This window comes from Phyllostomus discolor, chromosome 3 (assembly GCF_004126475.2).
Source record: "Phyllostomus discolor isolate MPI-MPIP mPhyDis1 chromosome 3, mPhyDis1.pri.v3, whole genome shotgun sequence".
NCBI lineage: Eukaryota > Metazoa > Chordata > Mammalia > Chiroptera > Phyllostomidae > Phyllostomus > Phyllostomus discolor.
In genome coordinates, this window is record NC_040905.2 from 210,551,672 (window position 1) to 210,575,079 (window position 23,408).

Consider the following 23,408-nt stretch of genomic DNA (forward strand, 5'->3'; position numbering starts at 1 on the left):
AGCACAGAGCCCCGCAGAGGGAAAAAGCATTGGCCTTCCCGCGTGGGGCGGGGCGGGGCAGTTAGGGAACTGGGTGGAGGGAGGAACACAGCCAGCCTCTGCTGTGGCCAGGCCTCCCGCCCAGGGGCCCGCGCGTGCCCCCTCCCTCTCCCGCCCCCCTGCAGGGTGCGCGTCCGGAGGCGCAGGTGTCCGCTGTGTCCCGCGTGTCCTTGTACGCCCGCGGCCCCAGCTCCGCACTGCGGTCCGCCCCGCGTCCTCTCCTAACCTCGGGTCTGGACTGGCGAGCCGCGCGGGGCCGGGAAAGTTTGAGTCACGGTGTGGGGAGCGGAGGAGGCGGGACCGTGACCCTGAACGGGGTGGGCTCTAGGACCCGCCTCGGGCTCCCAGCAGGCGGACCCCGCCGCGAGCCCCTGTCGCGAGCGCACCGGCGTGGCCCGACGGAGCGAGGCGCGGCGCTGCGGCCGCGGAGCACACCGGACGGTCGCGCTCGCCACGACCCGCGCCTCCACCGCAGCTGCCGACCGCAGGCGGCCGCGTTCCGCACGATGCCCTGGGCGCCGCTCCTGCGCCTGCTGCTGGCGGTCTCCGCCGCGGCGGCCGGCTCGCCCGGGACGGAGCTGCCCCCGACCACCGGGGACGCCACCCTGGCCATCGTCTTCGACGTCACCGGCTCCATGTGGGACGACCTGATGCAGGTGATGGACGGCGCCTCGCGCATTCTGGAGCGCAGCCTGAGCCACCACAGCCGGGCCATCGCCAACTACGCGCTGGTGCCCTTCCATGACCCAGGTAGCGCCCCCCGACCCCGCGTCCGGCGCCCTGTAGCGGCACTTACCCGCCCGCTCGTCCGCTCGCGGTTGCAGCCCAGGCGCACCTGGGCGCCCTAGGGCCGCGCGGGCGGGAGCGCCTTCTCAACAGCGGTGCGCTGCCCGACATCGGGCACCCGGAGCGGGGCAAGCCTTGCAGCCGCCCTTTCTTCCCCCGGGAACCTGCTGCCCCTCTCCCGCGCCTTCCGTCTTGCAGGGCCAGGTGAGTGACAGGGAGCTGGGGGCACTGCGTTCAAGTGCTGCTCAGCCACCTCCTGGCTGTGGGACTTCGGGGGGGTGGGGAGGTGAGCTTACCCGCCTGGGCCTCGCTTTCCCCGTTTAGGAAATGGGTGACAACTGCCCCCCACCCCAACTCGCCGAGTCGTTCACGAGCAGAGCCCGGCAAGCGATGAGCTTCTGCGGGCTTCGCGTTTTCACTTTTTGTTAATTCTTTTTTTTTAAGATTTTATTTATTTATTTTTAGAGAGGGAAGGGAGGGAGATAGAGAGAGAGAAACATCCATGTGCGGTTGCTGGGGGTCATGGCCTGCAACCCAGGCATGTACCCTGGTTGGGAATCGAACCTGCGACACTTTGGTTCGCAGCCCGCACTCAATCCACTGAGCTACGCCAGCCAGGGACTACTTTTTGTTAATTCCTCGAGTTCGCTCTCAGCGTGCCCTGCGGAGGCCAGACGGGCCCGCAAAGGCAGCTGAACTCGCCCCTGCGGCGTCTGGCCTCCTCACCTGTTGTCCCGAGGAAAACAGCCGCTCCCTGGGTGAGGCAGGCCGCCCTCACCGCCGTTCCCACTGGCTGGCACCCTCCCCACCCCAGCACCTCGGGTCCCCCGCCGCCCCCCAACTTTCTGCTCGGTGCTGGGACCAGCCTTCGAAAAGGGCTCCTGAAAGACCGTGCTGTGGGGGAGTTTCCGGGGAAAACAGCTGCTGAGAATAATGACCAACCTTCCGAATAATAGTACTGCTTTTTCTCCAGCATTCTTTAATAAAAATATTCAGACGTAGCACCGTGGGGTGGGGGAGGGAGCCCACCGAGCACCTGTGTGTCCACTCCAAAGCCCCGCGGTCTGGTCCGTGTGTTGCTGTTTGCTGTATCACACCTCACCTTCTGTCCTCCATCCGATGCAGAAGGATGGCTTTCTAAAGCCAAAACAATGTCTTTAAATTAAACTAAAGTGGCAGATCCCTTGCAAAATCGTGCTTCGAGCTGTTCTTGTGCTGGGAAACCACCCAGCGGCCCCAGGGTGTGGAGACTGCCAGCGCTTTGAGGGGAGTTCGCCTCCGTCAGTCACAACGTCCTTACGGACACTCGAGAGATGGGCAGCAGTGGGTGTGACACAGTCCGGCTGTCCTCAGGCTGGGTGTGGAGGGGTGGCCCTCAGCTCCCAGCAGCTCTGGGCCCCTTAGGGGCCCAAAGCCCAGAGCCCAGAGCCCAGAGCCAGGGATCTACGAGCATATTTCTGGGAACATCCAAAGGACAGCTGCCACCGCAGGGGCGCAGGCAGCAAGGTTGGGGGCAACCTGAAGGGGTGAGGTATGTCTGGGGCTTCAGCTCCAACACAGGTGATGGATACTCTCTTCCCCCAACTCTCTCACTCCCTTTCTGGATCGTTCTTGGACTTCCAGTGACATCACCCTGAGAGAGCTTAGAGGTCATCCATCCACGCCCTTCTCTTGCAGCTGGAGGAACGGAGGCGCAGGACATGGAGGGCACTCCGAGGCCACCTGCCAGAGTGATGTCATGTGTGTCGAAAATACGTTCGGCTCCAGTGGCAGGGCAGGCTAGCAACCTGTTGGAAGCAGACAGGGCGCCCCAGGGACCCGGCTGGGGCTGCCAAGGGCTGCCCTCCCTGCCCCTCCCCAGCCGACAGCCTCTCCCAGCCCTCCTCCCACCCCTACCTCTCCTGTGCCCGCAGAGCAGGTGCACGACTCTCCAGCCTGCACTCCATCCTCTGTGCAGCAGAACGCCCGACTCTCCCCAGTTCCCCAAACCACCCTCCGTACAGCCGCCCCAGGTGTGGGCATGGAGGGGATCCCAGCGTTTATGGAGCCCTGCTAGGTGATGCAGACAGGACAGGTGGAGAGTAGAGAGTGTCACACGCTGGCTCAGGGTCCAGCTCCTAACCGGGGGCTCCATGAGGAGGTGCCTCTGGAGCAGGCTTGAAGGGTGGGAGTGAGTATTTGTCAGCCTTTGAGCGTTTCTCCGGGGTGGCGGCGATGCTGGGTGCTGGGGATGCAGAGAGCTTCCTGAGCTTGCTGGGCGGTGGCTGACTTTTAGGGACAGGTGTTGGGGGGGGTAGCCTGGGCGGGTGTGGGAGGGGTGAAATGGGAAAGTGGGGAGAGGCCAGATCGCTCCGGGCTGCGATTCTGGGCTGAGGATCTGGAGCACTTGGATTTCCTTCTATGGGCTGTGAGCGGCCACCAGAGGGTTCTGAGCTGGGATTGGAGCGTCGGTTTAGATCTGGCTGTGTCTTTTGAATCAGCCAATGGAATCCCTTGGGTGGGAGAGGAGCTTGGGAAACGGGGGGGTTGGAGCCGATGGTTCAGGCCCCCCAGGGCTGCACGCCTGGAGGGGCTTCTTAAAGAAACCCCCCCCAATCCTAAACCCCAAGGTGTCTTTGCAAGGCAGATACCAGAGCTCCTGGACTGCCCTTGCTTGGAGATAAACCAGGGTCTGTGCTTTGGAAGGACTTTTTAAAATGTCTAAATGAAAAAAAAAAGTGGAATGTTCCCAAACGAGAAAGTTAGAATTTTGCTAATGATTTCATTTTGGCTGAAAACTTGGATTGTTTTTTCGGGTTTTCTCTTAACATGTTGCAAAAGGCACTCTAGCGTAAATCTTCGCATCTTTGATGGGTTTTTGCAGGATTAATTGTCTCAAAGTGGAATTTGTAGGACATTTGTAACACATGGAGTGGGTGGGCGACCCTTCAGATTGTTTTGCAAAACGTTCGGTGAGTTGAAACCTCCACCAGCAGCATTTGCGGGGCTGGTTCAGAGAGGCCGCCCCTGAATTAGGGGGGATTTTTCCCCCTAATTCAAAACGTGGAAAATGGTATCTTCTTGTTGTAAGTGCCAGTGAGGTTCAGTATGCTTTCACATGTCACAAGATTGGTTTTCGTGTGAACTTCTTCTTTTGGAAGCTGTGAGTTGCTTTGCTCACGTTCCACAGGTGTTCTGCTGGTTTTCTCAGCAGCCAGCGCGAGGACCACACGCTGGTATGATGATATTCACCGGTTTTGTTCTGTGATAAGCATCTTTCCTGGCTGCTGGCTTCTTGGTGCTGTCCGTCACTCCCGGCGGCCAGAAGTTTCACATGTTTATGTTGTACGTTTTAAATACACTGAACGCTGCTGACTTTTCCCCTCTCTCATGTCTTCACTTTCATGCTTAGAAAGATTTTTTTTTTTTACTATTGCAAAATCAGTTAGGTCCATGGGCTAGGTTGTTGTTGTTTTTCTTTGTTTTCTCTTTTTCTTGTTATATTTTAATCTTTAACCTGGAATGAAAAAGAGTTGGTGCGTGGCGTAAAAAAAAAAATCATCTAATGTAATTCTTTCAGGATAGATTAACTAATGGGTCAGGTACCTTTTGCTGGATAAGCCCTTCCTTTTCTTCCCTTTGGATCCCACCCTTCTCCAGACTCCTGGATCTGACAGGAAGGTATCTGGGTGTTCCCTTGGGCCCTGCTGCAGGGCAGGTCTGCTGCCAGGAGCACCTCACAGGCTTCATAAAATCTACTGGCAGGGCACACCCTCCCCTGTATTGCTTTTTCTTAAATTTCCCCCCAGTTTATTGAGATGGGACTGACGCACACTAGTGGGCCCGTTCAAGGTGTCCGAGCGTTGACCTGATGGACCTGTAACGTGCGGAGCGGTCCCCACCGCGGCGTTAGCTGACTCCCCCCTCCCGTCACCTGATGGCCGTTTCTTTTTTGTGGTGAGAACATTTCAGGTCTCCTCTTGGCAGCGTTTAAGCACATGGTACAGGATTGCTAACTATAGTCAGCATGCTATACATTCGATCCCCAGCTTTTTCATCTTTTTTTTTTTTTTTTTAAGATTTATTTATTTATTTTTAGAGAGGGAAGGGAGGGAGAAAGAGAGAGAGAGACATCAATGTGCAATTGTTGGGGGCTGTGGCCTGCAACCCAGGCATGTACCGTGACTGGGAATCGAACCTGCGATACTTTGGTTTGCAGCCCGCGCTCAATCCACTGAGCTACGCCAGCCAGGGCTCTTTTCCATCTTTTAATTGGAAGCTTGCGCCCTGGACCAACACCTCCCCCTCCTCCCAGCCCCTGGTAGGCACCTGTGCTCTTTCTAGGAGTTCAGCTGCTGTGGGTCCCACGTGTCAGTGGGCTCACTCAGTATTTTCTTTCTCTGTCTGTCTGTTTCACGCAGCGTAATGCCCCCCGTGTTGTCGCAAAGGGCAGGATTTTCTTCCTTCTTTTAGCTTTATCCATGCATCAGTTGATAGTCTAAAAAATTCAATACATTTTCAATTTTGGAGCAGCTTTAGACTTGTAGGGTTATTGCGGAGATAGCAGAGGAAGTTCGCACGTACCCAGCAATAGTTTTCCCTGTCAGTAACACCTCACGTTACTGTGGGGCACTTACCACAACGAAAGGGCCCATTAGGTTTGCTTTTTGTTGGGGAAAGCCCATTCTTTATTCACGTTTCTTTCCATTTTTTCCTGACATCGCTTTTCTGCTCCAGGATCCCAACCAGGGTCCCCCATTGCATTTAGTTATGTCCCCTGAGGCTCCCCTTGGCTGGGACAGTTGCCCGGACTTCCTTTCGACACCCCAGGCAGCCCTGACCAGTCTTGCCCCCTGTGTCTTGTCCCTCACTTGTCATTTGTCCGGTGGTTTTCTCCAGTGACACCGGGTAGTGGTGGGGGGCCAGAGAGGAACGAGGCCGTTCTCATCACGTCGTCTCCAGGGCACGTGCTGTCAGTGTGACTCATTCCTGGTGAGGTTGTCCTTGATCACCTGGCCGAGGTCGTCAGGTGCGCCTGCTGTGCAGTCACTGGTTCCTTTCCCCCTTTCCACACCGCGCTCTTCGGAAGAAGGAAAGTCCCCGCGGGCAGCCCCTGTGTGAGGAGGCCGTGGGGCTCCATGTCCCGAGGGCGGAGCGCGTGTAGACGTCATTTGAAATCCTTCTCCAGGAGAGACTGCTATTAGCATGGACCCTGGGTATTTATTTTATATTGTGTTTTGCCTTATATAAGGCACACCCACATTTTCGGCCCGAACTTTCAGGACAAAAGTCTTTCCTTTTCATGTTTAACTCAATTATTTATTTACATACTTGGTTTTTTGTATTATAAAGGAATGTAAGCATTCATGTGTGAACATATTATGGTATAAGAAATTTTATGTAACAAATAATTACAAGACACAAGAACAGATACAAAGTACCAGAAGTTTTATGTGCTGATAACAAATTTACGATGTGTACGCGTCATAGAAGGCCAAGAACTCCTTGGCATTACTATCCGTGTATAATGGGCACCTTCATTTTCCCCTCAAAAATCTGGGCAAAAAGTGCGCATTATACACAGCAAAATATGGTACTTGGGGCTATAACCTGCCACTGCTTTGTTGATTTAGTTGCTCCAAATTTTTCCGCCGAGGTCATTGGAGGCACTTTCAGTGGCTCCCGTGTGGCTTTGACACCCTCGCCTTGCTGTGTGTACATTTTCAACACTTTCTCACTGACCAGCACTATGGATTGGTCCAGACCCACAACTTTCCTGCCCCGTCCTAGAATTGGCAGTCTCTCTGCGGCACCCCGGTTCCTGTGACCGAACAGTGGTGTTAGAAACTAGGGTCCGAGTGCTGGGTGTGCTCGTTGCTGCTCGGGTGTCGTTGCTTCTAGAACCTTGGCTGACAGGCGGGGAGGTATATGTTGCATATTCACCCCACGTCTATAAATACTGCTACATGCAACCATCGGTGTCCAAGGTACGCTGAATGTGAGTTCGTGCTGATGTCTCCAACCTAATTCATTACCATGTGGCTCATTCTAACCTCCTGCCCTAGCTGACCTGTAACCTTCCATCCCAGCGGTGACAAACTGCCCCCACCCCCGCATTCACCACCCCGTCACTTATCATCCCCTCCCAGCGAGCACATGTGGTGTTTGAGCATTGTTAGCGCCCCCCCCCCCCACAAAACCACTTTGCTAAGTGGGGTACAGGCTGTCTGCCTTTGGTCTTCAGACTGACTACCCATGCCCAGGGTCACTGAGGCCAGGCCCTTACTCATCTTCTTTTTATTCACCTTTTTCATTTTCAAAATATTCTCGAACTTTTCTTCCTTTCCATGAAAAACAGAAAAACTCCTTCAACTTCCAAAAAAAAATTCTTAACCATGATTTTGCTTGGCATTGTCTTAAATCTTGATTAGGGGAAGCATTATCATATTTTAAAAATTTCAGTTGCTTCCTTCTAGGACACATGCCTCCTCGTTTGTCTGCAGATTTACTTCCTTAGTAAAGATTTACAGGGTTTTTTTTTCCTCTTTTAAAAATCATTTCTAAATATTTTGGTTCTTGTTACTATTTGACCAGTAATTTCTTTTCCCTTACATTTTTTGCAAATGAGTATTGCTATTATGTTGGAAAGCAATTCATTCTCATATATTTATTTTGCTTCCAACTTTTTCTTACTGAAGTGTTTTTTTTTTAACTATTCTATTTTTTTGGTGTGTAATGTCTTGAGTTTTCCAGGTTGACACGCACAGCCTGTCCGAATTATAATGCTGTCTCCTCTTTCCCGAAGACTTCACTGGTTTGAAATGTGTCATGGCGTTCGTGAGCTGGGCTCTCGGCACGGACAGTGACGAGCTGGCTGCGGCCACTCTCGTCCTGCCTCTGGTCACAGGCTGTCCTGTGCTGTTGGCTCTTGCTTGTGGGGTTCTTCATCAGGTGAAGGAGATGCTTTTGTTCCTCATTTACTCAAGGTAAAAAACAAAACAAAACACCACCACCCCCAGAACGGCTGCAGGACCAAACCTGCACTCCAGGCATGTGCCCTGACCGGGACTCGAACTCTCGACCTTTCACGTGGTGGGACGACGCCCAACCCGCTGAGCCACACCAGTCAGGGCTACTTCTCTAAGATCCAGCTGGCTTCTGTTTGCCAGTGTTTTGTTTAGGAGTTTTACATTTTATTTCAGAATGTATGGTCAGTCAATGACACTCTTTCTTTGTGTTCTTTGTTGATTTAGTATCATGGTGTTTAGCTCTTTCAGTTAATAACTTAAATTAGTACGTTTCCTTCCAAGCTTGCAAAACTATTACATGCTTGTAAAATAGTCTAATAATTCTACTCTCAAGAGATGCACTTTTACTAATTTTGTGGCCTTCCAGACCGTGCGTGTAATTCACTCATATTCGTGTATAGGCATACTTACTTTTTTAGTGTGTGGAAGATGGATTGTACTGTGCACATTCTTTGCAGCTCGCTTCCCCCCCACACGATGCATCACAGATCTCTTTCCCTGTCAGGAATAGAGGCCCGCCTGTTTTTAATGGCTACAGAAGATGCTATAGAAGGGACCTCAATTTATCTTAACCTTATCTGTTTCAAAAATATTTTATTTACTTTTAGAGAAAAGGAGGGAGAAAGAGAGGGAGAGACACATCAATGTGTGGTTGCCTCTCATGCACCCCCATCTGGGGACCTGGCCCACAACCCAGGCATGTGCTCTGACTGGGAATTGAACCAGCGACCCTTTGGTTCACAGGCTGGCGCTCAGTCCACTGAACCACACCAGCCAGGGCTATCTTAACCTTATCTTGATTTACCCAGCCATTCCCATATTGTGGCAAATGGGTCGGTCGTTTTCAGGGCCTTCATAATGACCACACACACATTTGCAAACGCAGTTATAGGACAGGGTCCCGGAAAGGCAGTGGCCTCATCGGAGTGTCTGATCACTTTCAGTTTGGGTAGATGGCACCACACTGTCCTCCAAACGTGCCGTGCTATCTTGGCCGCCGGCTGACAGAGTGGGAGATGCCATTTCCCCTGAATCCTTGCTGGCGTCTGGCGACATCACTCCCCCCTTTCTGGCTCATTTGGTAGGTGAGAAATGGTGACCCATTTCGATTTGCACATGTTTGATTGTGGGCCAGCGGAAGCACCTTCTCCGGGTCCCCAGTTCTGCTGCCAGCTGTCCTCAGCGGTTGTACTCCCCCTGGGGCGCGGACACGGGTGGGCGAAGCTGACACGAGGTGTGTGCGGAAGTGCCTGGGAGTGGCCGGTGCGCGGCGTCCGGCTGCAAGCGCTGCTCCGCAGTGCGCGCATGCGCACTTTGACATTGCCATTGACCAGCCTCTCCCCTTGGAACAGATGCGATCAGCCTGGACCCCGGGGGTTCTCCTCTGGGGGGCTCAGAGGTCTGAGCCGTGAGTTGGGTTAGCCACATTTCTGTCATTGATCACAGCTCATCAAAGGGGGCATTTCTGCCTGGGCTTTGCAGGCATGACTCTCTGCAGGGCAGGGGGGTGAGGAGAGACAGGCCAGCCAGGGCGCCTTTGGGAAGGGCACAGAGGTAAGGGCGTAGTGGGTCTGAGGATGGAGGCTGCAGGGAGCAGCCAGCGTGGGCTGGGTGTATTAGCTCCTCTCCTACCATATCTGTCCTTGGAGGTGTCTTCAAGGGACTCACCCAGACCTGTGCTCGGGAACTGTTGGGATTCTAGAAGGCTGGACTTCATTTTCTCCAGCCATTGTCTTAGAAATGGGGGGACGGAGTCGCAGAGAGGGGATGCAGTTTGCCCACAATGGTGCTAGATTGGTGGTAGATTGTGGGGTCCTCTCTGGGACCCTGCAGCTGGAAGGGGAGGGTGTTGCCTCCAGGGTTGGCCCCAGACTCGAGCCCTACTTATTTATTTACTTTAGAGAGACGAGAAGGGAGGGAGAAAGAGAGGGAGAGAAACATCAATATGTGGATGCTGCTCACACGCTTCCCACTGGGTACCTGGCCTGCAACCCAGGCATGTGTCCTGACTGGGAATCGAACCGGCAACTCTGGCTCGGTTCACAGGCTGGCACTCAATCCACTGAGCCTTACTAGCCAGGGCTCAATTCTCACTTTTGAGGAGTGGAGAAGGGCAGGCCGCAGGGCGAGTCCTTGAGGTAAGGTCTTTCTGGACTGGACCCTGAGTGCCTGGCTGGGGCCTTGACCCACTCCGCTGAGACCCACGAGGCTGAGCGAGGGGCTGGAGTGGCTCCCCGGGTGAAGGGCTGGGTCCTTCCGCCCACGTATGCTCCTCGCATGTCCCAGAGGCTCCACACCCTCCTCATGCTGAGTGGAAAGAATCTGCCTGTGAGGAGACGATTCCAGGCCAGGCTTCTGGGGCTCATATGCTCGAGGCTCAGCGCAAGGGGAATCAGGTCACGGGTCCGATCATCCTGTGGCCGGCGGGCTGTGCTCCGAGGGACCGCACGCCACGTCTGCCCAGCTGTTTGGCACGTGCCAGCCTTAAGTCACGAACCTGCCCCCCCCCCCCGCCCCCCGCCGCCCACACCCGGCAGGATCAGGAATGAGGGACTGGGGAGCAGGTTCCCAGCGTCTGCAGCTTCGTGGGTGGTTGAAGAGCTTGCCTCTGGGGTCAGACAGACCCAGGTTTGAACCCCGTTGCTGCCGCTTCCTTGGGGTAGGGCCCTGGGCAGGCCGTTTACCTCCCTGGGCCACCGAGTCGCATCTGTGAAATGGGGATAATGCACAGAAGGCTTCACGGGGGGCTGCAAGTTTTTTCTGAGTGCATGTGTGCCAAATGCAAGGAAGAGAACCTGGTGCTGAGTAATGATTAAACCAGTGGTGGCTGCCGTTGTCATCATCACCACCACCACCGCCGCCACCACCGTGGCATTAGGAGGCACTGCATCTCGGGGCAGAGGACACAGGCTTTGGAGCCCGACGTGTGGATTTGGCCATTGCTCTGGGTTGAATGGCGTCTTCACAAAATCCACGTCCTTCCTGTAACCTCACAGTGTGGCCTTGTTTGGAAATAGGGCCATGGAAGATGTAACTAATTAAAATGAGGTCATTCGGGAGGAGTGTAGGCCAGCAGGACTGGGGTCCTCGTCAGAGGAGGAGAGACAGCAGCTGACGCAGGGAGGAGGCGCGGTGACAGCTGGCGGGACTGGCGTGAGGACGCGTCCACATGTCCGCCCGTCAGAGCGGTCGATCTCGCCAAGTAGAACCTTGACCGGAATCAGTTCCCTCCGCCTCTTCGTGGCCTGCCACGAAAGAAAGGGCCACCCGCAACCCTTGCCCCTCCCCCCGAGGGGGAAGCACACGGACCATAGAAAAAGGGGGGCCCTTCCGACTGCAGGGTGTTTTGTTTAGGATAACCCACCCTTCCAGCTTCACTCCTCACACCGCCGCAGACGGCGGAGAGCCTGGTCGGCCCCGCACAGGCCCAGCGTGGGAGCTGTTGGGGCCGGCTGCCACTGATGGCAGATCGTGATGTGGGGGAGGCACAGGGCCAACTGCAGTGACAACTGTGCACACGTCACTCATTGGCAGGCCACAAGCAGCCGCGTGAGCAGGGCCGTGTGAGGAAGATTGGGCACCAGGCCGGTGGCTCGACCTTGGCAGGTGGACGGAGCAGAGGCGGGAACATCTGGGGTTGGGAAGATAGTTGCGAGGTTACTGAATTTGCATCCAAAGTCATGGTCTTATCACAGACCCTGCCGCTCTGCTTATGGGATGTCTCCAAGGAGACGAGCTGGTGCCGTGAGATGTATGTAAAGATGTTCCTAGTAACACTGTTCATGCTAAAAATTGGAATCAAAGCAGGATGGGATCGGGCAAGTCCACTGTCCCACGTTGGTACAAAGGAAATCCTTTGCACCCATTAAAAATGATTTTGACCCGAGTGTTCGGCCTTCCGGAAAGATGCTGGCAGCATGTTGTTCGGTGAAAAGAATCAAGTTAAAAAGTGAAAGTTATTTATACTTTAATAGAAGTTCTGCTTACGATGGTCTGCGTTTATGTAAGATACGCCTACAGGTAAGCGTCAGAGTTTCGAAGGTTCTATGTGAACATAAAGTTGATGATTTCTGGCCGGTGGAATTCCCTTCCGCTTCTGCCTGTCAGGGGTTCCCGTGCGCAGTTCCCAGGGAGCGGTCGTCAGCGCTCAGACCCGGCAGTTGCACAGACCTAGATGCCTGTCCCGGCTCTGCAGCTCATGGGCTGTGTGACTTCAGGCGAGTGACTTAACCTCTCTGGGCTCCCATTTCCTCCCCTGTAAAATGTGCCTAGGACTTGGCCCCACGGGTGCCAGGGAGGATTCAGTGAGCTAATACTCAGGAAGCATCTCTGCACATGGCCCAGGACTCAGCACGTGCTTAGTAAATGGATCACCTGTGTCAGGTATTTACAACGAATATGTATGATTATGCAATCAAGAAAGTACCAACGCTGAGTAAATTGACTGCTCTTCTCAGTCAGACCAGAATTTGAGGACCTCACTGCCTCGTGAGAGGCTGGAGCTCGGACAATACCATGTTCCCACGAGCAGGGCTCCCGTTCGCGGAGCCTTCGCCCTGCACCCCGCTCCCTGCCCCTCTTCACTGGATTCTCAGGGCTCCGTCTCACTCAGCGAGGGGAGATGTGACCATACACCCTGCGTTACAGGCGGGGACTCTGCATCCCGGGACAGTGAAGTCAGCTCTGGGAGGCCCCATGGCTGGTGCAGGACAGAGCCAGGATTCCAGACTGATCTGTGCAGGGTCAAAGGCCGAGAGTTTGGCTGTCCCCCAGTTGCAGGCGTGGCTGCAGAGTTCCGAGAGAGGGGGGCGCTGGGGGAGGCTCGGAGAACACAGAGCAGGCGAGGAAGGGGCGCTGAACTCGAGGAAATACAGATGGGCCCCCCCTCCCCAGCAGGGGTGACTCTTTGAGTGCGCGGTGGGAAAGCTGGTGTCCAGACTCTCCCTCGATGACCGTGGGTGGACGCTGGATCGCTCCGCGGGCTGCCTTTCTAAGAAGGACGGAGGACCGCTGACCAGTTGCCGAGGATGGGAGTTTTTTTTAGGGTGACTGGAATTTAGAATTCTTGAACTAAAAATAGTCCCTTACTGGAGGTCACCAGGGCCTCAAACAATTTTCCGAAGAAACTGGGTGTTCACACAAACCGCCATTACTCACATGGCCACAGGGCGAGTTGAAATTCTCATCCCGTTTCAGCTGTGGCTTTCCGTGACTATCATTAAAAAAAAAAAACCAAAAAACTTTTACTAGGGAACATTTCAAATGTATATACAAAGTAAACAGAAGAGCGGAATGAATTCCCACATGCCCGCCGCCCAGCCTTACTGAGTATCAGAAAAACGCTGCCATTCTCACCGCCTGTACCTCCTCCCACTGGCCACCCCCCACCGAGCGGAGGATCACTTCGAAGGAGCTGAAATCTTTTTTTTTTTTAAGATTTTATTTACTTATTTTTAGAGAGGGAAGGGAGGGAGAAAGAGAGAGAGAGAAAAACATCAATGTGCGGTTGCTGGGGTCCGTGGGCTGCAACCCAGGCATGTACCCTGACTGGGAATCGAACCTGAGAACCACGCCAGCCAGGGCAGGAGCTGACACCTGCATGCGCTGAAACGCGCAGATCTCCGCTTGGCAGCCTCGCGGAGGGATACGCTGCCGTGCGCAGCCCACCCTCCCATCGCAGCGTAGAAGTCTCTCCGGCTCAGGCGACTCCTCTGCCTCTTCCTGTCCCCCGGACGACCTCTGCTCGATTTCTTTCACCTTAGGTGAACGCTGCCTGTTCCAGAACTTTCCGTAAATGGAACCGTGTAGCCCGCGTGCCCGGGTCTGGCTCCCCTCTCCCACCACGGCGCCCGTGGAGCCGTCCACGCCCCGCGGTGGCCTGCGCTGGGGGCGGGGTTTGTGCTCCTCGGGAGCCGTGTCGGGTCACGTGAGCGTGCCGGGGCCTGTGTGCTCACTCCCCAGCGACGGGGACGTTGGCGTCTCTCCGGCTCTGGGCTCCCGTGAGCGCGGCCGCGGCGGACACTCGAGCGCAGGTCTCGCTGTGGACACGGGTTTTCATTTCTCACGGGAAGGGCTGGGTCGTGTCTGGCAGGTGCGTGTTCAACTTTTTCTGGAAGGTTCCATCTGTCTTCCAAAGCGGCTGAACCGTCTCGCCCTGTGGCCGGCAGTGGACGGAGGTTCCGGTCGCTCTGCGCCCTCCTCGGCTTTTGGCGTGGCCACCCTCCGTCTTTTCGTTCTGCGCTTTTTAAGGGAGCTTAAGTGTGGGCGGGGTTTCTGGAAGATTTCGCTCGGGTCCACCGGCCTGGTGCGGCGCGGTTGCGGGAGGCCCAGAACATTGCTTGCTCCCTCCTCTGGTCCTTTGTCCCAGAATCCCCTTCCCACGGCTGATGGGGATGGGCTGGTAGAGGGGAGTCGGGGTCCCGGAAGACCCGGAACTGCGGTTCCGAGGGAGGAGCGGGGGGCTGCCCTCCCCCTGGTCTCTGCCCTCCCCCGGAGCTCCCCGCCTGTTTGGAGCAAGGGACCAGGGGCCTGACTGCCCTCACAGGTCGGGCACTGGCAGGCCCGGGAGCCGCTCCCTTAGCACCTGCTGTTTTGTGGGGGTCTCCCAGACACCGACCCCCACTCCTCTCACCTCTGGTGGCACATCTGGGGTCCGCACCCACCTGGGCCGCTCTCTCTCTCTCTCCTGCAGATGTTGGCCCCGTGACCCTCACCGCGGACCCCCAGGTGTTCCAGAGGGAGCTGAGAGAACTCTACGTGCAGGTGGGCCGCCCCGCCCCTGGCTGCTGGCCCCCTGGGCCTTCCACGTCCGAGTCGGAGGTCAAGGTCCTCGGGCCACCGTGGGGGCTTCTGGCCACCACTGGTACTGGCCTCCCAGCTCTGTCCATGACCTGGCCTGTGTGGCTTGGGGGTCCTGAAGGTTCTGTATCTTGGGGTTCTTTCCTTTATTCAGTGAACCAAGTACCTGCAGGAGGCCCTGTGTCTGGCACATAGTAGGTGCTTACTGAATGGACGAAGGGGTGGGAGGAGGGTGTGGTAGCTGAGAGGATCCCAGAGGGTCCAGCTCAAACCCAGGCCTGAGACTGGGTCAGACGCCCCGTGGCCACCTGGGCTTCTTTGCAACACTGGTCAGCACCTGTGCGTGGTCAGCACCTGTGCATGCCCCACCCCTGAGACCGGCAGCTTCCTGAGGGCAGGGACCCTGTCTGCCGGTCTAGCTCCCTGCAGGTGCCCCCTGACAGAGAGGGTGAGTGTGCAGTGAGTGACTGAACCAGGGGGAGAGGCGTTTGTTTGCTACAAAGGAACCACGTGCAGACCCGCTGTTGGTGCTGGGCGTGCGCGAGCCTGGGGGACACAGGGCAGGCTTCCTTCCCCAGAGAGTGCCCGCCTGGGGGCAGGGAGGGGAGGCTCGGGTGTGTGTGTGTTGGGGCAGGCTGCACAGCGGCTTTGGGGCGGTGGCGTGGAGTACTTTCCCAGCGCTCCCTCCACCCCTCGGTCCTCCAAGCCTCGGCTGACACGTGGCTGCTGTGGGGCATCTGTTTGACGTCCCCGTGGCTCCCATCCCTCTTCCCCGACTTGTAACACTCATCACAATGGTAATTAAATCATCGTGTTGTACTTATTGATGTCGCGCCTGCCTCCCACGCCAGAGCCCGTGGGAGGGGCGTGCCACTCTTGCATGGGTAAGTGAACGAAGGACGCCCCTCGTCTTACGTGAAAGCAGGCTGGCTGCCGGGTGTGTCTCGGGGAGGGGAGGGACAGGGGCCCTGGTCTGACCCCTGCATGGGCAGGACGGAGGCAGCTCCAGGGATTCCGCCCACTCCTCCTGTCGGTTTCGGAGGCGTCCCTGGAGGGCCCCCCGTGAGGCGGGCGGCAGCAGCTGCTGACACGGCCCTGCCCCTCAGGGCGGCGGGGACTGCCCCGAGATGAGTGTGGGGGCCATCAAGGCTGCGGTGGAAGTCTCCCACCCCGGCTCCTTCATCTTCGTCTTCTCGGACGCCCGGGCCAAGGACTACCACAGGAAGGACGAGGTGCTGCAGCTGCTGCAGCTCAAGCAGTCGCAGGTGAGCGAGCCGGCCTTGCGGGGCTTGAGTGCGGGAGGGTCCCGGGGAAGCTGGGGTCCCAGCATGAGCAGCCCTGAGTCCCAACGAAAGCAGAGTCTGCGTGCTTCTCATCCCCCACCTGGGGTCCGGCCTCCACCAGCCTCACAAACCAGCCCCCTGCCCCCGAGCTGGTCTGGGGAATTCCAAGTGTGTTCTCAGGCCCCAGGGTCCCCGCCCACTGGGACTCGCGCCTCCCTGGTGAGGCCTGCTCTTGATGAAGACCACACCACCCTTGCCGTTCACACCCCGTCCGCGTCTGCGCAATCCATCTTCCTCCTGACGTTGCCTCTGCTCCCGTCTCTGTGCCACGGACACACGCCGCCCTTTTTCCGTTGTCTCAGGGTCTGGAAGTCGTGCTGGGGTTGTTGCTTTCCTGAGGGCAGTGGGGGGAGGGGTGTGAGTGGGGAATGCAGGAGGGCCGGCTGCTTGACATCGTGGGCTGGGACAGCTTCTCTGACCCCTCCCCCCCCGCCCCCCCCAGTGTAGAACAAGCTCAGTTCTCCTAGCTCTGCAGCCTCCAGGGGCCGCTTGGAGCCCATTCCCGCTCCCTTCCTTGTGCCTTTAGTAACAGCCCCGTTTCCCGAGCACCTTGTGTGTTCCCGGCCCTGTGCTGAGCCCTGGACCTGCAGCGGGGTGGGCGTACTTATTATTCCCATTTTACAGATGCGTCACCTGAGCCTAGACAGGAAAGGGCTGGCCCCGCCCACTCCTCCCTGGTTCTGTCCCTGCCACTCACACCTGATGCAGGTGGCCGGGGAATCCATGAGCCAGGCTGCATGTCCCTCCCCTAGGTGGTCTTTGTGCTGACGGGGGACTGTGGTGACCGTACGCATCCTGGCTACCTGGCCTACGAGGAGATTGCTGCCACCAGCTCCGGGCAGGTGTTCCACCTGGACAAGCAGCAGGTGACCGAGGTGAGCCTTCCCCAGCCACCCTGCGTCTGTGGGCGGCTCTGCCAGTGGTTGCTTCACCATCCCAGTTGAGCAGTGCTGAGCGCTCACCTGTGGCAGGTGCTTAGGGCTTTATGACGCTGTCTCGCCGAACCCTCCTCCCCTCATGCCCACCCTGAAGGCGGGTGCCACGGGTTTCCCGATTTTGCAGGTAAAGAGACTGGGGCTTGAGGAAGCACCCCAGGTGTCAGCCCGGGTGCTGCAGCTGGTCCGTGCGGGCAGGACAGACTCACAGAGTTTACCAGAACTAGGGTCTGCAGCAAGCTGCCCCCTGGAGACCGGGATCGCTGGAGGGCCGCAGGCGGCCGTCAGAGTCAGGCTGTGTTGCTGGGACAGGAAGCCCTGCTGGAGGGCCTGACCGGGAGGGGCTCACTGGTCCCTGTGGCCTGACTCGGGGGGGTGGGGCTGGCAGTGGGCTGGGTTCACGGGCCAGGTGTCGCGTGCCTGCCCTTCCCACCCTCCAGGTTCCAGCAGCCACGCAGGACTCTCCCTGCTTTCCCTCCCCCGCCCCCCCACGTCCATTCCTTCCCCAGAGCCAGAGTGCTCCTTCCAGGGGCGTGCTGGTCGATGTTTCCCAGCTACCTCCCTGGAAAGAGCACGGACAGTCATCTCTGTAGTGTAAATACTCCTGTCCTGGACGGCTTCAAGCTGCCGTGCTGCGCTCGAGGAGCGGAGCTGGAAAGTGATGCTCAGAGCCAGCGTGCTCAGGCTTGTGTGAGCGGGCTCCAGCATCCTGCTGGGTTCTTCTAAAAATAGACCTGACCCTCAGGTCCCTCCCGTTGTCCCCTGGGAATGCCCAGACCCTTCTCTGACCTCTGCCTCTCTAGCCCTGTAGCCTGTGCTCCCACCCTTGCCCACCGCCCCCGCCCTGCGGGCCTCTCTGCTGTTTCTTCGGCCCGTGCCCTTCCTACCCCGGGGCCTTTGCTCGTGCAGCCTGTTCTCTCCACCGTGTCCACGCTGCCTCCCCGGCTCCGTCCCATCTTCCCAGCGTTAGGTGAAATGAGCGTGCTCCTCTGGGAGACGTTTTTTTTAAAGATTTTATTTATTTTTAGAGAGGGAAGAGAGGGAGATAGAGAGAAAAACATCAATGTGCAGTTGCTGGGGGTCGTGGCCTGCAACCCAGGCATGTGCCCTGACTGGGAATTGAACCTGCACACTTTGGTTCACAGCCCGAGCTCAATCCACTGAGCTACGCCAGCCAGGGAAGACCTTTTTTGACTTTCGGTCAAGACGAAGTCTCCTTTCATGCCCTCTCGAGTTCCGCCTCCTGCTGCTTTACATGATTGTGATTTCACGGCTGTGAACTCCCTGAGGGCAGAGCCCTGCCGGGTCCTGTTTGCTACTGTATCAGCAGGTCCTGTGCAGCCTCCAGCACAGAGCAGGTGCTTGGTAAGCAGCTGGTAGGTGGGCTGGGGAAGGGTCCCTGGCGCCTGAGGCCCGGGAGCAAGAAGGCGGGGGAGGCCCAAGCCTGGAGGCAGCCCCGCGCTCCCCTCCTGGAGATGGTTTCTGTGTTATGTATTTATGGGCTGAGGAGAGCCGTCCGGGCCGTGTTTAGATTAGCGAGCCTTAACTCCCCACTGACAGATGGCGTTTATGGCTCTCCGCGACATGGTAGGCTTTAGTTTTTGGCATGTCCGTCTGTCCTGGCTTGGAGCCGGCCGAGGATGGGTGGAAGGCATTTCACAGTGCAGGGACGGCCCGGCCTGGTCCTCGTTTGGGGGGAGACCTGTTTGGGCCGTTGCGTGGGAACTGGGTTCCTGCCAGGGGCAAATCAGACAGCAGGGTCGCTGGCGGGCAGGTGGGCGGCCTGCCCGGATGAGGGGCTGGAATGCCCTGTTCTCTCCCTCAAGGCAGGGAAACGGGGGCGAGTCCCCCCACCCTTGGCCGTGGTGCCGGGTTTCTGCTCCTATGGGGCGGCTCTCAGAGGGACCTCTGAGGGTCAGGACATGCCGTCTCCGGGCAGGGGCCTGGATCCCTCTCCTGCCTGGACACACGGCTCTGTCGTTTGTTAGCTTAATGCCTTGGGCCTGGCCCCTGCCAGATGCTCCCAGACATTCGGCAAGCCCGGGAAAGCAGCTGGGGCCGTCGGGGCTGGGGTCATCCTTCCGGAGAAGGAATGGCGCCTTCGCCCCAGCCAAGGGTGTCTGGGCTGGGAGGAGGGGTTCTCAGAAGCTGCAGAACCCCCAAACCATGTGTGTGTGTACAGTCAGTCCTTTTACCTTCCACAGTAGGTCCACCGTGGTAAGAGCGACACATCCCCCACTCTGGCCGTTCTGGGTTTATTGAGCATCTGCTACGTGCCAGCGCGGCTTCAGGGGCCGGGCACAGAGGGTCCCCCATCAAGCCGGGGTCCTGGTGCCGTGAGCAGCGCACCTTTCCAGTTGTGGGCTTGGCCTCCTGGGCACCAGGGGTCCCCTTTGGGGCTCAGGGGTAACTGAAGGAAGGTGAAGACTCCGTGCTCCTGGCAGGGGTAGTCTGGGGGCTCTGCCCTCCTGCAGCACGCAGGGCAGGCCGGCCACACGGCCCCGGGGCCCGGCCCCGAGGTGCGAGGTTTTGATTGAGACTGAGCTCAGGCCGGGAAGCCACCTGCCCCAGCACAGCTGTCCCCCGGGCTGCCTCCCCGCTCAGCGTGCATGCTGCCGCCCACCCCCAGCAGACAGACGGTCAGAATTTCTGGGCAAACCCCATCAGACCCAGGAAGCCTGGGAAGTCCCTTTCCGGGGACTCAGACCCTCCCCTTGTCTGGCGGCCACAGGCACCAGTGTGGTCAGTTGCCCACATTCTGTGCATCGACTGGTGGAAAGGTGAATGGCCCTCGGAGACAGTGGGGGGCGGAGGGAGGTCCGGCCAGGTGGTTCTGATTAGCAGCCCAGGAAGTGCAGGCCCCGGAGATGACTTCATCCTGGACCCTGCCCAGAGGCAGGGGGATGGCGAGAGGTTAGGGCCACACACCGGCTTCAGATGCCCGCCCTGCCACCCGTCTGCTGTGTGACTCGGGGCGTCGTGTGAACGTCTCTGGGCCTCTGTTTCTGGTGTGCCCAGCTGGGTTAGGGGAGCCCCTGCATAGTGAGCTAGCAGCGAGGGCGCGAGGAGTCCTTGTGTGGGAAGCCCTGGGGGAGGGTGGGTGACGGCTGGGGCTCCAGCCCCTGCACTGTGGTGCGGGGCCCAGAATCCACCCCCGGGCGCCAGGGAAGCCCCGCAAGGGTGTGTGCTCTCTCTGGACGAACTTCTCAGGCAGGTAGAGCCTGGGACAGGTGCCCTGTTGGCAGGGGCTGGAGCCCTCTCTCCACCGATGCCCACGGGCTTCCTAGTGCTACCGGGCCCGGGATGAGGCCCTCAGTTTTCCGATCTGCGGCCCCGAGGCCCATCCAGGCCCTGGCTCCCACTCTCCGTGTCCCCAGCCGCCTTGGCAGGCCGGTGTCGGAGGAACCGCGGGGGGATGATTTATCAGCCTTGTGCGGTGGAGCAGCGGCCAGCTGGCCGGGGCAGCATTCCCAGATTCTCTCATTTCTCCCCCGTCAGTGACAGAGAGATGAGCCCCAGTGCATCGCTGGCTCCCAGGCTCACCCCCGCCCCCCCAGTTTCATTAACATCTGGAAGCCATCGCTTTCACCAAATAAACACTAAGTTTGCTTGCTGAAGGCTCTCTTCTCGGAAGGCTCCCTGGATTCTACTTGGAGCCCTGGGGGCATCACAGGGGCGGGCGAGAAGGCCTCACCCCAGGCCAGGGCAGAGGGGTCTGGCCTCGCTGTGGGCAAGAGGGTCAGCCCCCCACCCCTGACCCCAGCTCCTGTGCGGTGCTGTGCTTACAGGGCAGGCCCCGTGGGCAGGCCACTGCCTGGTGGGGTCACTGGCATTCTGGCCCATTTCAGCCCTCCGCATGGTTCAGTAGCCTAAACTCCTGGGCCTCTTCCCTCCCTCAGAACATTCTAGAATGAGCTTATAATGATGGTTGCAACACAGTAGCAGTGTGACTTATCTGGCTAATCATCAGCTGGTACTGCCACCCGCTCCTGGCAGCTTTGCTCAGCTGTGGTTTCCTCCTGACCCCTGACGAGGCCGGGCCCGGGGCGGGACGGTGGTCACAGAGCTGTTGCTCCGTGTTGGAGGAGCTGCCTCACTCCCCACGCCAGCTTCTGTCCAGCTGGGAGCCTTGGCTGCTGCTCCCTTCCAGGCCTCCCCGTCACGGTTGAAGAATCTCGCCCCCATTCCTTGGTGAAGACAGGTGGGACCCTTTCAAGAGAAACATCACTGAGAAAGCTAGGCAAGACAGAAGAACAAAGTCGTTCCAAGCATAGAAACAGATGCGTTTTCTCAGAAGGTGGGATTCTTCTCCTGTGATGACTTAAACGTAGCCACAAAATCTAGGCACATGTGCTCTAGCTCAGCCTGAACAAAACAGACGCATTTTCTAAATCTTGGGCAGTTCTTCCATTCCTTTCCTTTCCACAGAAGATTACATGGTAGGCAGAGCTAAAGTATAATGATTTAGAGCAGGGTTGGTCAGTATATAGCATGCAAGACACCACTGTCTGATGCCATACCTGTGGCAGACATTGCTAATCAATCACAGAACTTTTAAAGATTGAGACAGGATGTGGCTTTTCATTTCTTCAAACAGTATTGCAGGCAGCCACTTCCTGTTGATCGGAGTTGCCGAGCAGGAGGATCCCTTTAAGGTTGCTTAGGTACACGCAGGGTGGGACAGAAGTAGGTTTCCTGTTGTTCGTGTGAAAAATAAAACAACGCATGTTCAAGTGATGTTTTTTAAAAGATTTAATTTATTTATTTTTAGAGAGGGAAGGGAGGGAGAAAGAGAGAGAGAAACATCAATGTGCGGTTGCTGGGGGCTGTGGCCTGCAACCCAGGCATGGGCCCTGACTGGGAATCGAACCTGCGACGCTTTGGTTCGCAGCCCACACTCAATCCACTGAGCTACGCCAACCAGGGTTTCAAGTGACTTTTACTTTAAAAAATTCCTATGAAACATGTCAAAGATATAGAAAAGTAAAAAAATATCTATGTATCAGCTAGATTCAGCCATTAACAGTTTTGTTCCACCTGCTTTAACTCTATACTTTTTGCTGAATCATGACACCTTACCCATAAATAATTCAGTGTGCATTAAAAAAAAAGTTTCCAATTTGTACCTACAATACCACGTAATGAAGAGCGCTTGGCTAGGGTCCTCTGATGCTGAGTGCGTATCCAGATTTTCCGCAGAACATCTTCCCCCCTGGCCATTTCGCCCCAGGGGACTGAGTCGAGGACGGCGCATCTCCTGCGGCGGGTTTGTCTGCTGAGCTCTTGCGTCTGCAGCCGCCTCCCTGCCCTGTGTGCCCCTCACGGCTGCAGAGGCCCTGGTTTTACGACGTCCCAGGTTCCGGGTTTGTCTGATTGTTTCCTTATGGTGCTAACGTGTTCCTCTGTCTCCTGTTACTTCCCCTAAACGGGGACTTAGGTCCACACGACTGATTAGTTGGAGGCCAGGGTTTTTGGCAGGAGTACTTCATAGTTGGTGCCGTGTGCATTTTCTCTTATATCACGCCAGGAGGCAAGCGATGCCTGATTGTCCTGCTGTGACCGATGACAAGTGTGATCGGTGGGTGAAGGTGATGACAGCCCGCTCTCCGCATGGCATGGCCGTGTTTCCCCTCCATGACTCGTGTGGTCTGCGGGGGGAGGCGGGGGTCTCCGTGTGGACATCCAGTCCCCCGTCCACTTCCCTCTGACGGGTTTAGCATCCACGGAGGACGCTGGCCTGAAACGCTTTTCTCATGAAGGGCTGCAAAACGCTGATGTCCTAACTGCGCCACCCCTCCACGTTTCTTAGTGGCCGCCCTTCCTCGAAGAAGAGCCTTGCTCAGCAAGGGGCTCGACCGGGGTTCTCTGAAGCACGGTCCCAGCAGAAGGGCCGGGTCGCGCTTAGTCCTTTCCCTTTAGTGAAGACGTCGCCTGCGTTGGTGACAAGTGAGACTGTGTTGTTTTGAATTGTGCCTTTCTTTTTGGAGTGTCACTGTGGGGACGTGAATGACATAACTCCATGAGTTTCGATCAACCACAGCTATTCCAGCGGGGGCTCCAGTTGCTCCGAATTGAGCCAGCAGCAGCTCCTGCAAGCTGGTTCCTGTGCCCCTTGCACACGTCCCCATCAGCCTTCGAGAACATCCTTGCTGGGCGGAATCGCCAGCTCTCCCGGGCTGACTTGTAAGCTGCCTGCCTTGGACTCGGAATCAGCCGTTTCTCCGAGGAACCCTCGTGGGGGATGGTACTCAGAAGCCACTGGGTTCTAAAGGCACTTGGACAGCCCTGGCTGGTGTAGCTCAGTGAGTTCAGTGCCGGCCTGTGAACTAAAGGGTCTCTAGTTCAATTCCCAGTCAGGGCACAGGCCCGGGTTGCAGGCCAGGTCCCCAGTAGAGGGTGCGCAAAAGGCAACCACATGTTGATGTTTCTCTCCCTCTCTTTCTCCTTCCCTTCCCTTTTCTCTAAAAATAAAACATTAAAAAAACAAAAGCACTCAGAGC

General features: G+C 57.1%; 1 protein-coding gene across 1 annotated transcript in view; it reads left to right on the forward strand.

The window, feature by feature from the left end:
• Positions 1-221: 221 nt before the first annotated feature.
• Positions 222-23,408, forward strand: part of HMCN2 (hemicentin 2) — a 134,981-nt gene continuing 111,794 nt past the window's right edge. The window contains exons 1-4 of the mRNA XM_036022375.1: positions 222-789; positions 14,524-14,594; positions 15,737-15,895; positions 16,726-16,848. Coding sequence (XP_035878268.1) covers positions 546-789; positions 14,524-14,594; positions 15,737-15,895; positions 16,726-16,848 — 597 coding nt within the window. The 5' untranslated portion in view covers positions 222-545. The remainder of the gene's footprint in view (positions 790-14,523; positions 14,595-15,736; positions 15,896-16,725; positions 16,849-23,408) is intronic.